The sequence below is a fragment of the Dromiciops gliroides genome, chromosome 1 (assembly GCF_019393635.1).
Source record: "Dromiciops gliroides isolate mDroGli1 chromosome 1, mDroGli1.pri, whole genome shotgun sequence".
Classification (NCBI taxonomy): Eukaryota; Metazoa; Chordata; class Mammalia; order Microbiotheria; family Microbiotheriidae; genus Dromiciops; species Dromiciops gliroides.
This window is the reverse complement of record NC_057861.1, coordinates 622,719,596-622,733,377: the sequence shown is the minus strand read 5'-3', so window position 1 is coordinate 622,733,377 and position 13,782 is coordinate 622,719,596. Positions and strand designations below refer to the sequence as shown.

The window sequence follows — 13,782 nt, the reverse complement described above, 5'->3', positions numbered from 1 at the left end:
TTTTTATTGAAATATACTCTACCATATCCCCATTACAGATAATGTTGGCTCTTCGTTTTACATAGATACTACTTATCATATATAGAAAGATACACTTATTCCTATGCTTTCTAGGTTTAAAAAAACAACAACCCAGGAATGGACATTGTCTCATATTAAAAACTCTCCATTTATTGATATGATTTTTGTTGTTCTTAGTATTAGTATGGTCAATTACATTTATAGTTTTCCTAATATTGAACTAGCCCTGCATTCTTGGTACAAATCCAGCTCAGTCATTCTATATAATTTTTGTGATATTTTGTAATAGTCTCCTTGATATTATTTTATTTAAAATAAGGGATATTAGCATATAGTTTTTTTTTCTGTTTTGATTCTAAATTTTTTTTTTAAGTATATAGAATTAGTTCTCTCCTCTCAAATATATGATATATTTTGGTTTGTTTTTGCAGGACAATGGTTAAGTGACTTACCCAGGGTCACACAGCTAGTGTCAAGTGTCTGAGGCTGGATTTGAACTCGGGTCCTCCTGACTCCAGGGCCAGTGCTCAATCCATTGCACCACCTAGCTGCCCCCTCTCCTCTTTTCTGTGGCATTATTTTGAAAGTATGTGGACAGTTTGTGTCAGTAGCACCAAGGGTCACAGTCTTTCCTCTTCTTTCTTAAGGTACAGTCCTATATATCCATTCGACCATCCTGCTGACACAATTCAGCATTTTCCCTTCAAATCTAGCTCATCACATATTTCTCTCAGTCCAAGATACCATTGCCATCACTCAAGTTCACACCTTGGAGTCCTTGGTGACTCCTCCCTGTCCTTTAATCCCTTCTCACTTGGTGACTCATGAGTTCCTATAGGTTCAATGATCATCTCTATGAAGAACTCCAGCCCTGGATTCTCTTCTAAGCTCCAGTCCCACATCATCAACTGTCCATTGGACCTTTCAAACTGGGTATCTCATAGGCATCTCTCAACACATCCAAAATAGAACTCAATATCTTTTCCCCAAATTCACCACCAAACTTCTCTATGACTGTAGATTATACCCACTACCCTTTCAGTCACCCAGGTCTACAACCTTGTCATCTTCAATTCTGCATTCTCACTCCAAACCACCCCAAATATATGATCACTTTCCAAATCTTGCCATTCTTATTTCCAAAATAACTTTCTCACATATCCATCTCTCTCTACTCATAGGCACCATCCTAGTTCAAAACCATATCACCTCTCACATCCGTTATTGCAATAGCCTACTAACTCGCCTCTTTGCCTCAGGTCTCTCTGCCATTTACTCTATTTGCATCTTGTGCAGCTAGGTGATGAAGTGGACAAAGTACTGGGCCTGGAATCCAGAAGACTCATCTTCCTGAGTTCAAATCTGGCCTCAGACACCTACAAGTTCTGTGACCACGGGCAAGTCACTTAACCCTGTTTGCCTCAGTTCTTCATCTGTAAAATGAGCTGGAGATGGAAAGAAATGGCAAACCATTTCTGCTAAGAAAACCCCAAATGGGGTCACAAGGAATTGGAAGTGACTAAAAAAATGACTAAATGGGAAAACTAATGGGTCTCTCTGCCATCTGCTGTTTGTATCTTGTGCATGCCCATTTATGTACACATAAATATATGTGATTTCATAAATTTGTGTACATATAACTCCTCCACCACCATTAAAATGTTTTGTTGGGGTTTTTTTGTGTGTGGGGAAATGAGGGTTAAGTGATTTGCCCAGGGTCACACAGCTAGTAAGTGTCAAGTGTGAGACTGGATTTGAACCTGGTCCTCAAGAATCCAAGGCTAGTACTTTATCCACTGTGCCACCTAGCTGCCTCCCCCCCCCCCCATTAGAATGTAAGATTGCTGAGGGCAGATTTTTCCAATTTTCTCTTTGGTATCTTCAGCATTTAACACAATCCTTGGCACATGGTAAAGGCTAAAGAAATGTTTGATTTATCAATGGCCTCCATTCAATGAATTCTGAAGTCCTTATAAAATAGTCACCCTTGGTAAATGATAGGTGCCAATAATACATACCTTAGTTTGCATGAATTTAAACTGAGAAATAGATAGCCATAGGAAAGTTCAAGAACTAGGATCTGTGTTTACCAGCTTTGTCATCTTATGCAAGTCACTTATTCTGGGAGAATTCCTTATTTTAAAATGGGTAAGTGTATATAGGACATATTTTATCAAGTCAGATGAACTGAGATAACATATAAAAGGCATTTTGTCATTGTATAGTGATACAGAAATGTATGCCAATACTCCAAAGGATCTGTGGTCTTATCTATATGAGTAACTCCTTCCAAGGAGAAAGACAGAACTCCATGCATACCCACCTATCCTGTTAAAGATACACAAAAATATAGGTAATAATTATTTCTCCTGAGAAATTGATATTGGGCCTGTTCTGGAAAGAAAATATATTACTTACAATAATAGCTAATATGTGGTTTATAAAGCACTGTACACTCATTCTCATTTGATCATCATAGAAATGTTACAAAGTAAGCATGGCATACATAATTCCCATCATCTCTTACTTTACTGATGAGAAAACATGCTTGAGGTCACACATCTAGCAAGTGGTAAATGTGGAATTCAAATTCATAGCTTTCCCCCCCATTATTCATTCTAGTCTATTGTTCTTGCCAGGTTTGTGTGATGTCAGAGAACATCAGCACTACCTAAAGTGGACAGAATGGGAAAGAGCCCCACTTAGCAACCTTCTTCAGACTTCAGTGTTTCACACCCTACTTTATCACTCTATTCTGGCTTTTGTTTTTTTTTTTGTTGAGCAATGAGAGTTAAGTGACTTGCCCAAGGTCACACAGCTAGTAAGTGTCTGAGGCCGGATTTGAACTCAGGTCCTCCTGACTCCAGGGCCGTATGCTGGCTTTTGTTATGATTTAGTCATTCCCCAGCCACCCTTACACCTACTGATGGAAGAAACTGTGGACAGAACAAAATAAGTCTTTATTGGCATATAAGGTTTTCAGGCTTCAATGCCAAATGGCACCATATTTGGAGGGTAAGTCCCTGAGATGGTCAAAATTTCAAGTCTCCAGGTTTCAAGTTTCCAGGTCTATTGTCCAGTAAACTCAGTGTGTTCTGGGTGGTTATGGGGATGAGGTGGGAGGAGGAGGAGGGAGAGGAGTATCAAAATGAGGATGGAAAGAATGATCTCTAAGGAGAACTACAGTCAGAAGAAAGGTGGAAGGATAGGCCACCAAGGCCTTGTGACTGTGTTTGTGTATACATATGTACACACATACATGGGCATGTACATGTGAATACACATATATACACAAATATATGTATATGAAAGGATACAAAATGACTAAAAGATAAAGCTTTTATGGGTGGAGATTCTCAGGCCCTTAATCCTTGGGATTCCAAAACTCTCATTTCTCCCCATCGTGTGTGTCCAATAGCAGGTGAACAAGAAACATCTCCTGTAGGTCATAGATCTGTGGAAAATAAGATAACAGTAACAACACTGTGCCAGGAAGGGCTATCGATATATGACTTTGTCAAGGAGATTGAAGTTCCCCAATTGCTTTAAATATTTCATATTCAGTCTTAGAACATTAAACTTGGCCTTAGGAGACGTAGTTTCTATTTCCTTCTATCTTCAAACTCTTTGAGTCTGAATAAGTTATTTTATTCCTTCGAGGAACAGTAACCATCTGTAAAATGGCAACAGTAATCCTTGCATTACTTACTTCAGAGGTTCTTTAGAAGAAATTTTCTGTAATAATAGCAAATGATACCATATGGTTTTCAAAGCACTCTCCTCACAAAAACTCCATGGGAATATTACTATCTCCAATGCACAGGTGAGGAAATAGGTTCAGAAAGGAAGAAAGAATTGTTTAAGTTCACATTTTTTTTTTTTAGTGAGGCAATTGGGGTTAAGTGACTTCCCCAGGGTCACACAGCTAGTAAGTGTTAAGTGTCTGAGGCGGGATTTGAACCCAGGTACTCCTGACTCCAGGGCCGGTGCTCTATCCACTGCGACACCTAGCTGCCCCTAAGTTCACACTTGAAGTGAGGGTTAGGATTGAAATCCAGGTCTTCTGACATCAAGAAGAGTGGCTCTTCCACACTACCAAAATGTCATAATTGGACTACATAAATGTGAAATTTTAGTATTTCTATGTTCAGTGCAGAACATTAGGTGGTGGGGTTATGGAGGGTACACAAAAACCCCAAATCGCAGTCTTTAGGGAATTAGCATTGTATGAAAAAGAACAGATGGTGAGAGAAGTGGGAGTGGTGACAGGACGGGTAGGTGGAGCTATCTTTGGAAGTAGCAGCTAGGCGAAGTGACTGTCCTGGGGGCAAACTTGGAGGTCAGAAACACGGGATTTGAGTCACATCTCCGCTATTTACAAGTTACGTGCTAAATCTCAACTTCTCTGAGGTTAGTTATCTAGATAGTAGAATGACGGGGTCACAGATTTAGAACTGATAGGATCCTTGGAGGTCATCTAGTCCGTTGTTCCAGGTTCATTGTCCAGTAAACTCAGTGTTCTGGGGGATAGGGGAGCTTACACAATGGTCCAGTCCTCTCCTTTTGTAGGTGAGGAAATTGGGACCTAGGGAACCTAAATAACTTTTTTGGGGGGGCGGGGCAATGAGGGTTAAGTGACTTGCCCAGGGTCACACAGCTAGTAAGTGTCAAGTGTCTGAGGCCAGAATTGAACGTAGGTCCTCCTGAATCCAAGGCTAGTGCTTTATCCACTGCGCCATCTAGCTGTCCCGAACCTAGATAACTTGCAAGCAGTAGGTGAAAGAGAAGAGATTTAAATCTGTGAGTCCAAGCCAAGCCTTATTATACTCTTTTCATATAAGAAGCCAACCGAGGGTAGTTTCTTTTCCCCCCCAATTCAATTCAATTTGACAAGCATTTATTATGCGATGATATTTAAAAATGCACAGGGATACAAAAAACAGTCCCTGCCCATAGGGTGTTTACAACAAGAAGAATTTACTCCCTGGGATACTTTCAGACGGAAAGTAGAATGGCTTATTATGTCCGTTGGTGTTTATAAGAAACTTTCTAGCTAACTTTTCTTTTTCCCACCCCCCCCCAGGTAGTTTTAATAAAAGCACTTTGAATGACTTTAAGTCCTATGGGTTTGAGCACCAGAAGGGCCCCGAAAAAGGCAAGTAAGACCAAAACACACACACACACACAAAACCCCCAAAAAAGCCAACAACAAACCTCTTTGGCTTCACAAGAAGGGGGCCCTGGATTGAGATTCATCCCTACATACCTGTCTTGGAAATCCGGGCCTCTTTCTGGGCTTGGTTGTGCCGGTTTTGCTGAGTGGAGATAGCGTAAGTTGGAAGCTGATCTGAACAGTCAGGCGCTGTAGCCAGAGGTGTGCCCAGATGCAACGCCATGTCCATTTGCTTCTGGACCAGATGCAGCTGTTTGTGCATTTGCTCCAGGTCCAGTTTGAGACCCTTGGAATGGGGAGGTGGGGCAGAGCTGTATTCGCCGTTCTTCAAATTTCCCAGGCCCAGATGCAGCAACTCGATCAGATTGAGCAGGAGGCAGAGGCCACTGACTGCATACATGACCAGCAGGAAGATGGTCTTCTCCGTGGGACGAGATACAAAGCAGTCCACAGTGTGGGGGCAAGGGCTGCGTCGGCAGACGTAGAAAGGAGGCACCTCCAGGCCATAGAGTAGGTACTGGCCCAGTAGGAAGCCCACCTCTAAGGCAGACCTCACCAGCAACTGCCCCACATAGGCCCCCAGGAGCCCGTCTCTGCGGATCCTCCCGCGACCATCGTGGGCTCCATCATCGGGGGACTTCTGGGGCTTCTCTTGGATCATGGGCTCCTCTTCTTCCTCCTCTTGCTTCTGGGTCGTCTGGCGCCGGGAGAGATGGTGCACGGCATAGCCCAGGTAGAACACAGTGGGCGCAGTGACCAGGATGATCTGGAACACCCAGAAGCGAACGTGGGAGAGGGGCGCGAAGGCGTCGTAGCAGACGTTCTCGCAGCCTGGCTGCCGGGTGTTACACACGAATCCGCTCAGTTCGTCCCGGTAAATGGCCTCCCCGCCCACGGCCAGCAGCACCAGGCGGAACACAACCAGCACGGACAGCCAGAGTTTCCCCACCAGGGTGGAATGCTGGGTCACAGCCTCCAGCAACTTCGTCAGGAACGCCCAGCTCATCTTGGATTTTCCTAATTCCTTTCCACGACCTGTGGACCGAGGGGCAAGTGAGGACCCCCGTCTTCACCGCACTTATCCCCCTTCACCTTGTGCTGCTCCTCTTAGTACTATCCTCCCCCATCCCTTGGGGCCCCGACCCTCACGCTCCCAAGTCCTTCCCAGGATCCCAGGCCATTCCTTCGCTCCCTCGCTTACCTACAATCTCTTTTCTAGTTGCCCCGGGTGGTCAGAAGCCGGATTAACAGAAAGACGTGCAGGGAAAGCGGCAGGATTCGCGGGGGATTTCAGAGGGGTTCAGTGGCGGGAACAGATCCCCTTTCAAGCTGCGCCTTCCCTTTCACCACCCTCCCCCAACCCAGAGGCGGGCGCTGGGCGTCGGGGGCTAGGAGTCGGGAACAATACTGAGGCTTAGGAGTCCTGAGAAGGGGGCGTGGTGGAAGTGGCGTGTAGGGCTCGGGGCCAAAGGAGGCAGGGAAAAGAAGAGAGCAGAGGAGCCCGGGCGCTCGGCTCCCCATTGTCCCAGGCTCGGACGCCACTTTTGGAGCCTGGAGCCGGGAAGCTGCTTCAAGTTTCTCATCAGCCGCGGGGGCAAAAGAAATGCAGGAAAAAGATGGATTTGGGGGCGAGGCAATGAAAGAGTGTTCGCTCCACTCAGCAAGTTTTCACCCACCGACTCTCGATCCAGTCCCGCCTGCTCCCTCCGGCGCCCCTCCCTCTTCTCCCCCGGGCATGCACACCTCCTTTCTCCTTGAATTTTGTCCCAGTCCAGGAGCTCTCTAGGGTTGCTGCTGCGGCTGCCGCGGGTGGATAGATTCCTCCTTCAGATCCTCGGCCCCTCCCCTGGGGCTGGTTCCAAAAGGCGTCCACACCGCCCGGGTGGGCGGCCAGATTGGGTCCTGATTCGCCGAGGTCTGTTTTGGGTCCCTGGCCGAGATTCTGCAGAACCTTTGGATCCTACACTCAGAAATCAAGTACATCCCGGATTCTGGATGAATCGAAACCCACCCCAGATAATTAAAATTTGTGGAGCCAGGAACGTAGGGAAAGTGGAAAGAAATAAACCTTCGATCTGCAGACCAGGCTTTGAGTACGGTTGCTACCTACCACTCTTTTTTTTTTGTGTGAGTCAATTGGGGTTAAGTGACTTGCCCAAGGTCACACAACTAGTAAGTGTCAAGTGTCTGAGGGCAGATTTGAACTCCGGTCCTCCTGACTCCAGGGCCGGTGTTCTATCCACTGCACCACCTAGCCGCCCCTACTACCACTCTTTTTTTTTTTTTTTTTTTAGTTTGGCAATTGGGGTTGTGATTTGCCCAGGGTCACACAGCTAGTAAATGTTAAGTGTCTGAGGCCGAATTTGAACTCAGGTACTCCTGACTCCAGGGCCGGTGCTCTATCCACTGCGCCACCTAGCTGCCCCCGTACTACCACTCTTAAACTTACTTGTCCAATGCACTTCATATCCCTAGCCCCAGTTTCCTTCTCTGACATAAAGGATTGCTCTATAAGGTTCCTTCTAGCTCTACAATTCTTGTTAGCTCCTTGGCCTATGGTTTTAGGGGATGTGGGGCTCCCCTTCCCCTACCCACCACCTCAGGGAGATTCTAAGCAGGTAATGAGTTGCTATGTTTTATGATCTTTTTTTTTTTTTTTGCCTTTGTATGCATATAGAGCTGACTTCACCAATTTGTTTGACTTGACAAGGAAAAACCATTGCAGACTTTTCCATTTATTTGCCCACTCCTTGTTTTCTGGAATGTCAAATGGATATGATTCAGATTTTCCAACAGCATTGGTCCTTTCTATCTACTGTGATAGTGGCATAGTGGGATCTCACATCTAGACTATCAATAGCTATTAATTTACTGACAATTTAAAACAATGTGATTCTTAGTGTATTCTGCTAAGATACTAATGAAATATCCTACTCCTCCACCGTCCAGAAGGGGGCTGCACAGGACTGGAGCTATTTTGTATTTTCCTTTGTTTAACAGATTGCCATGGTAAAATAATTCATCATCATGTGGCCAGCCTACTTATAGTAAGCCTCTCTGCTGGTCCTTGGAAAGCAGAAATAGTTTTCTAAGGCCGTTAGCTGCATCCCATAAATGTTCATATATAGTATCATGGTTGTTCTCCTTAATACTTTTAAAATTTCTATGAAATAAAAATATTTAAGATATAACTTTGTTCTCTGTTAAAGACCAAAGTTTTTCTTCATACTTTATTCACTGATTACTATTTTTATTACATTATATTTTATAAACTAGTTAAGTTATATGCCTTTATGCATGTATAAGTTCCTTATACCCTGGAGCATGATCAATTTTTATTAAAGTCCTGCATATCTCATATATATCATATGCATATATGTGTAAAGAACACAATTTATTACTTTCTACAAAACTATATCATTTAAGTATTTTCTTTTTTTATTATCAACTTAAATATGGACATTTCAATATAAAAAGTCATGATTAAGATGGTACTTGAAATTGTACTTCCATTAGGTGTTTTTTAAAAAATGTATATTAAATTTCACATAATCTTAACAATGGTTCTGTTTGTGTGCATCCTTTTCTGAACTTCTGCATATTTTTTAAATGGCTCATTATTATTCTTTCTTATCTTGTAACACTATCACCATCCACAATTTCCTCCCAACCTCCTGCAAATAAAAGTTTGTGTTTTCTCATGGTCTCAGGCCTTCAGACCTACATTGTCATAAGAGGGAGGGCCAAGGCAAGAGTGAGTCCAGAGAGAGCCAAGCACCAGCCAAGAGAGCAGAGTCAAGAGAGCCAAGAGAATGACCCTGGCTAGGTCAAAGGTTTTATACTCTTTCCAAGGAGGTGGGTCATTATTATACATGGATTAAAGCTAATTGGTTAGTATCATTCAATTCCATTGGTTCACAAGACTTGAGGGTGGTCTAAATTAAAATGAACTCTACCGGTGATCTCTCAAGTTGCCTGAGGCAAAATCCATTATCTACATGAAGTCCTTCACTGAGCTAGACAAGAGTCTATCTCCATTTCTTTTGTTTGTCCCAGGCAAGAGCTAATCTTTCTGAAGTAGGGGGTGTGGGGGTGGGGTAGAAAGGACTGAAACTGATCTCTGGGTCCCCTCAAGAGATCCATAATTAATCATTATTTTTTCACAAGTTGTCCCTTGTAACAAATAAGTGCAGTCAAGTGAAACAGATCAGTGGTTGTGTTTAAAATGTATGTCTCATTCAGTACCTCTTTTCAATTTCTTCTCTCAAGAGGGCTTTCATGAGGATTATGAAATCATTATTAGTCATTGTATTGATCAGAATTCCAAAGTCTCATCTATTTATCTATTAATTAGTTTGCTCATTCATTTGTTTGTTCATTCATTCATTCATTTTTGGGCAATGGGGTTAAGTGACTTGCCCAGTGTGAAAAACGTTTTAAAGATTTTCTGAGACACAGCACTAAGATGTTATGGTCATTATGTAAAGTGTTCTCTTGATTATGCTCATGTCACTGATGCTGCATCAGTTCCTGCAAGTCTTTCCAAATTTCTCTGATTTATTTGAGGCATAATAAATTCTGCTCCAGTGCCTCATTTTAATTCTGCAAGAATCTATGTTCCAAGTGTGCTTCTCATAAATAACATTTTTATTTACTTTTTATCGTGAACTTAACAATGACCAACAAACAGATTTTTTAATATAAAAAGAACAAGAAAGAAGATTTATATGAAACTGTGAATTTGTTATGTAGGGCTAGGGGTTTTTGGTCTATTTTTACTTTAACCCTGCTTGTCTGTGTTCCCTTCTAAATTTCTAATCTCTCATTAAGTATTTTTTCTTTTTTGTTTTTAGTATCATCATTACCACCACCCCCCACCCCACCCCAAGAAATTTCTCCCTTATAATAAATAAGTTCAGTCACATAAACAAATTCATTTGTGTGTGCTCCATTGAGATGTGGGCAATTTTGCTGGTTGGGAGCAAAAACAAATGTGTGACTTATATACTAAAAACTCCAAGAATGCACCCTACTATGGACCTGGGGTACCTCATAAGTTTTCTGGGGGAAATCAAGGAACATTCTCCTTGAGAAGCTAAACCAAAGGACAGACACACCTAAAGAGATAGGCCCATTGGGTGCGGCTGCTGCTTTTGTGGTGTGAGGGTGACAGAGATGGCCCCAGAGATCGAAGCTGCATCTCTCTGAACTTCCCCCAACCACCACCAGTGGGGGACAGTCCTCCTCCAATAAGGGAACTTTCCACATTCAGATGATTACCCCATTAGACCGCCATCGGTCCTCTATAAAAATATTTGCCTGGGGGCAGCTAGGTGGCTCAGTGGATAGAGCAGCAGCCCTGGATTCTGGAGGACCTGAGTTCAAATCCAGCCTCAGACACTTAACACTTACCAGCTGTGTGACCCTGGGCAAGTCACTTAACCCCCATTGCCTCACTAAAAAAAAAAAAAAAGAGTACAATAGGGTTCCTTCACATTTATATATGTGAATTCCCCAATCGATGGACTCCTCAGATTCCCACTTTGCCACTTCAAAAAAGGTACATTTTTAAATATCCTTAGAGTTTGAGGACTCATCTTTCCTCTAATTTACCCTCCATCTAATTCCACCTTCTCCTGTCCCCCCTTTCCCTCTTATTTCCTTGTTGGATACAGGAGTACATTTCTCTTAAAGTATATTTCTCTACACAACTGTGTGTATTCTTCTCACCTCATTTCTCTTTGTGTAGACTTCAACTTGAGCATCCTAAGTGAGATAATTTCCCCTAATCTTCTTTTGTCTTACCCCCACAGAGATATATTTTTCTTCTCCTCTCCCAATTTATCAGGACATAGCAACTACTTCATGGCATTATTCTTGATTGTACATATTTCTGGTTCTGCTTATTCCATTTGCTATCAAGTCCTATTTCTCAGGATTCTCTGAAACTATCTCTTTCATAACTTCTTACAGGGCAAGACTACTCCACTACATTTATATACCATCATTTGTTTAGTAATTCCTCAATTTTCTAAGAAGTGATTTAAGACATCACCTTAGATTCTAATTCTTTGCTTTGTGTTTTGCTTTCCCCCTTTTAATCCTCTACTTCAGGATCAGGAAGTTTGTTTTGCTTCTATTTCCTCCCCAGTATTATCTTTCCTCTTAACTTTCTACCTTCCCATCCTCATTTGTTTCCCTGTTGAGTTTGGTGTATTTCTACACCAAACTTTGTGAGTGTGGGTGTGTTCAATCCTTTAATCTTTTCAGTGAAGAGTAAGGTTCATTTGGTATCCATTATCCCTACATCTTCCTCTATATTTGTATAATCTCACACACCGCAATTATGAAAAATATAAAGTTCCATCCTCTTCTTCTTTGCCCTTTCTGCCCTGATATATTACACCAACCCTCCTCTTACTTTCCATTCTTCAAACCATGAGAACAGAACCAACTTACCAGTTTTTGAAGAAATGAAGATTCTGAAGAATCTTGAAGAAATGTGTATTTCTTTTCCCCCTTTAGAATGTTAGCACTACATCACCTCACTCAATTAGTGAAGTATGGTTTTTTCTGTCTTTTTTTTTTTTTTGGTGAGGCAATTGGGGTTAAGTGACTTGCCCAGGGTCACACAGCTAGTAAGTGTCAAGTGTCTGAGGCCGGATTTGAACTCAGGTACTCCTGAATCCAGGGCTGGTGCTTTATCCACTGCGCCATCTAGCCGCCCCCCCTCAAATATGTTTTGAGAGAAACCTTCCTAGGTTTCTCTGTACTCCTGTGTTTGTATTTCAACATTCTTACTTAAGTCCTCTACTCCATTAAAGTTCCATCTTTAGGGGCAGCTAGGTGGCGCAGTGGATAAAGCACCGGCCCTGGATTCAAGAGTACCTGAGTTCAAATCCGGCCTCAGACACTTGACACTTACTAGCTGTGTGACCCTGGGCAAGTCACTTAACCCCCATTGTTCCACAAAGAAACAAAAAAACCAAACAAAGCTCCATCTTTTCCCCTGAAGGATTAGACTCCACTTCATGAAGTAAGTTGTTGGTTGTAAGCCTCTTTTCTTTCTTTCTTTCTTTTTTTTTAGTGAGGCAATTGGGGTTAAGTGACTTGCCCAGGGTCACACAGCTAGTAAGTGTTAAGCGTCTGAGGCTGGATTTGAACTCAGGTACTCCTGACTCCAGGGCCGGTGCTCTATCCACTGCGCCATCTAGCTGCCCTGTATGCCTCTTTTAATTTTTGAGATACTATATCCCAAGATCTCTCAGTTGTAGTGGAAGTTGACAAGTTTTCTGTGATCTTGACTGCGTTCCTTTTTTGTACTTAAACTGCTCCTTGAAATATATTTTTTCCCTTTAAAATGGCATTGATCGGGGCGGCTAGGTGGCGCAGTGGATAAAGCACCGGCCCTGGATTCAGGAGTACCTGAGTTCAAATCCGGCCTCAGACACTTGACACTTACTAGCTGTGTGACCCTGGGCAAGTCACTTAACCCTCATTGCCCCACCAAAAAAAAAAATGGCATTGATCCCTCTGTGGCATTGCTAAGACTTCATTTTGTGGCTCCTTTCAGGAAGTGATTAGTGCATTCTTTTTATCTTTATTTTGCCTTCAAGTTCCAATAGATCTGGCCAGTTTTTAGTGTAATTTCTTGACAAAATGTGCTCAGGCTTTTATTTCGTTTTTTAAAAGCATTTTATTATTTACTATTAAACATTTTTTCTTTTTTTAAAATTTAATTTCCAAATTCTCTCCTTCCCTTGCATCCCCTCTCACATTGAATGAAAAGGCAAGAAATATCAATTATACATGTGAAATCATACAAAATACATTTCCATATTAGTCATATTTTTAAAAAGAAAGCAAGAAAAAACACTGAGAAAATTATGCTTCAATTTGCACTCAGAGTTCAACAGCTTTCTTTTTTCATCATGAATCCTCTAGGATTGTCTTGGATCATTGCATTGATCAGAGTAGCCAAGTCTTTCACAGTTGATCATCATTACAACATTGCTGCTACTGTGCACAATGATCTTTCTCTCTTCATTTTGCATCAGTTCACATAGTTCTTGCCATTTTTTCCCCTGAAACCATTCCCTTGTCATTTTGGGGGTGGGGGGGAGCGGGGCTATGGGGGTTAAGTGACTTGCCTAGGGTCACGCAGCTAGTAAGTGTCAAGTGTCTGAGGTCAAATTTGAACTCAGGTACTCCTGAATCCAGGGCTGGTGCTTTATCCACTGCACCAATTAGCTGCCCCTCCTTGTCATTTCTTATACCACAATAGTATTTCATCATAATCATATGCCACAAATTATTCATCCATTCTCCAATTGATGAGCATCTCCTCAATTTCCAGTCTTTACCACTTGTAGAAAAAAGCTGCTATAAACATTCTTGTACATATAGGGCCTTTTTCTTTTTCCATGATCTTTTTGAGATACAGACCTAGCAGTAGTATTGCTGGGTCAAAGGGTATGCAGTTTTATAACAGTTTAGGCATAGTTCCAATTTTTTTCCCCAAAATGATTGGACAAGTTCACTATTCCACCAACAGTACATGAGTGTAACTATTTTTTCCCTGATCCCCT

At 42.2% G+C, this 13,782-nt stretch overlaps 1 protein-coding gene across 1 annotated transcript; it reads right to left on the bottom strand.

Moving 5' to 3' along the window:
* Nucleotides 1-3,218: 3,218 nt before the first annotated feature.
* Nucleotides 3,219-6,528, bottom strand: LOC122735886 (gap junction gamma-1 protein-like). Its single transcript, XM_043977731.1, has 3 exons — nucleotides 6,396-6,528; nucleotides 5,288-6,229; nucleotides 3,219-3,475 (listed from the first exon to the last, which is right to left on the bottom strand). The coding sequence occupies exons 2-3, from the start codon at nucleotides 6,198-6,200 to the stop codon at nucleotides 3,468-3,470; spliced, it is 921 nt and encodes a 306-aa protein (XP_043833666.1). The 5' UTR covers nucleotides 6,201-6,229; nucleotides 6,396-6,528; the 3' UTR covers nucleotides 3,219-3,467.
* Between the last annotated feature and the right edge of the window lie 7,254 nt (nucleotides 6,529-13,782).

Coding starts and splice junctions, on each gene's coding strand:
- LOC122735886 (XM_043977731.1), bottom strand. CDS start 6,200: ATGAGCTGGGCGTTCCTGACGAAGTTGCTGGAGGCTGTGACCCAGCAT.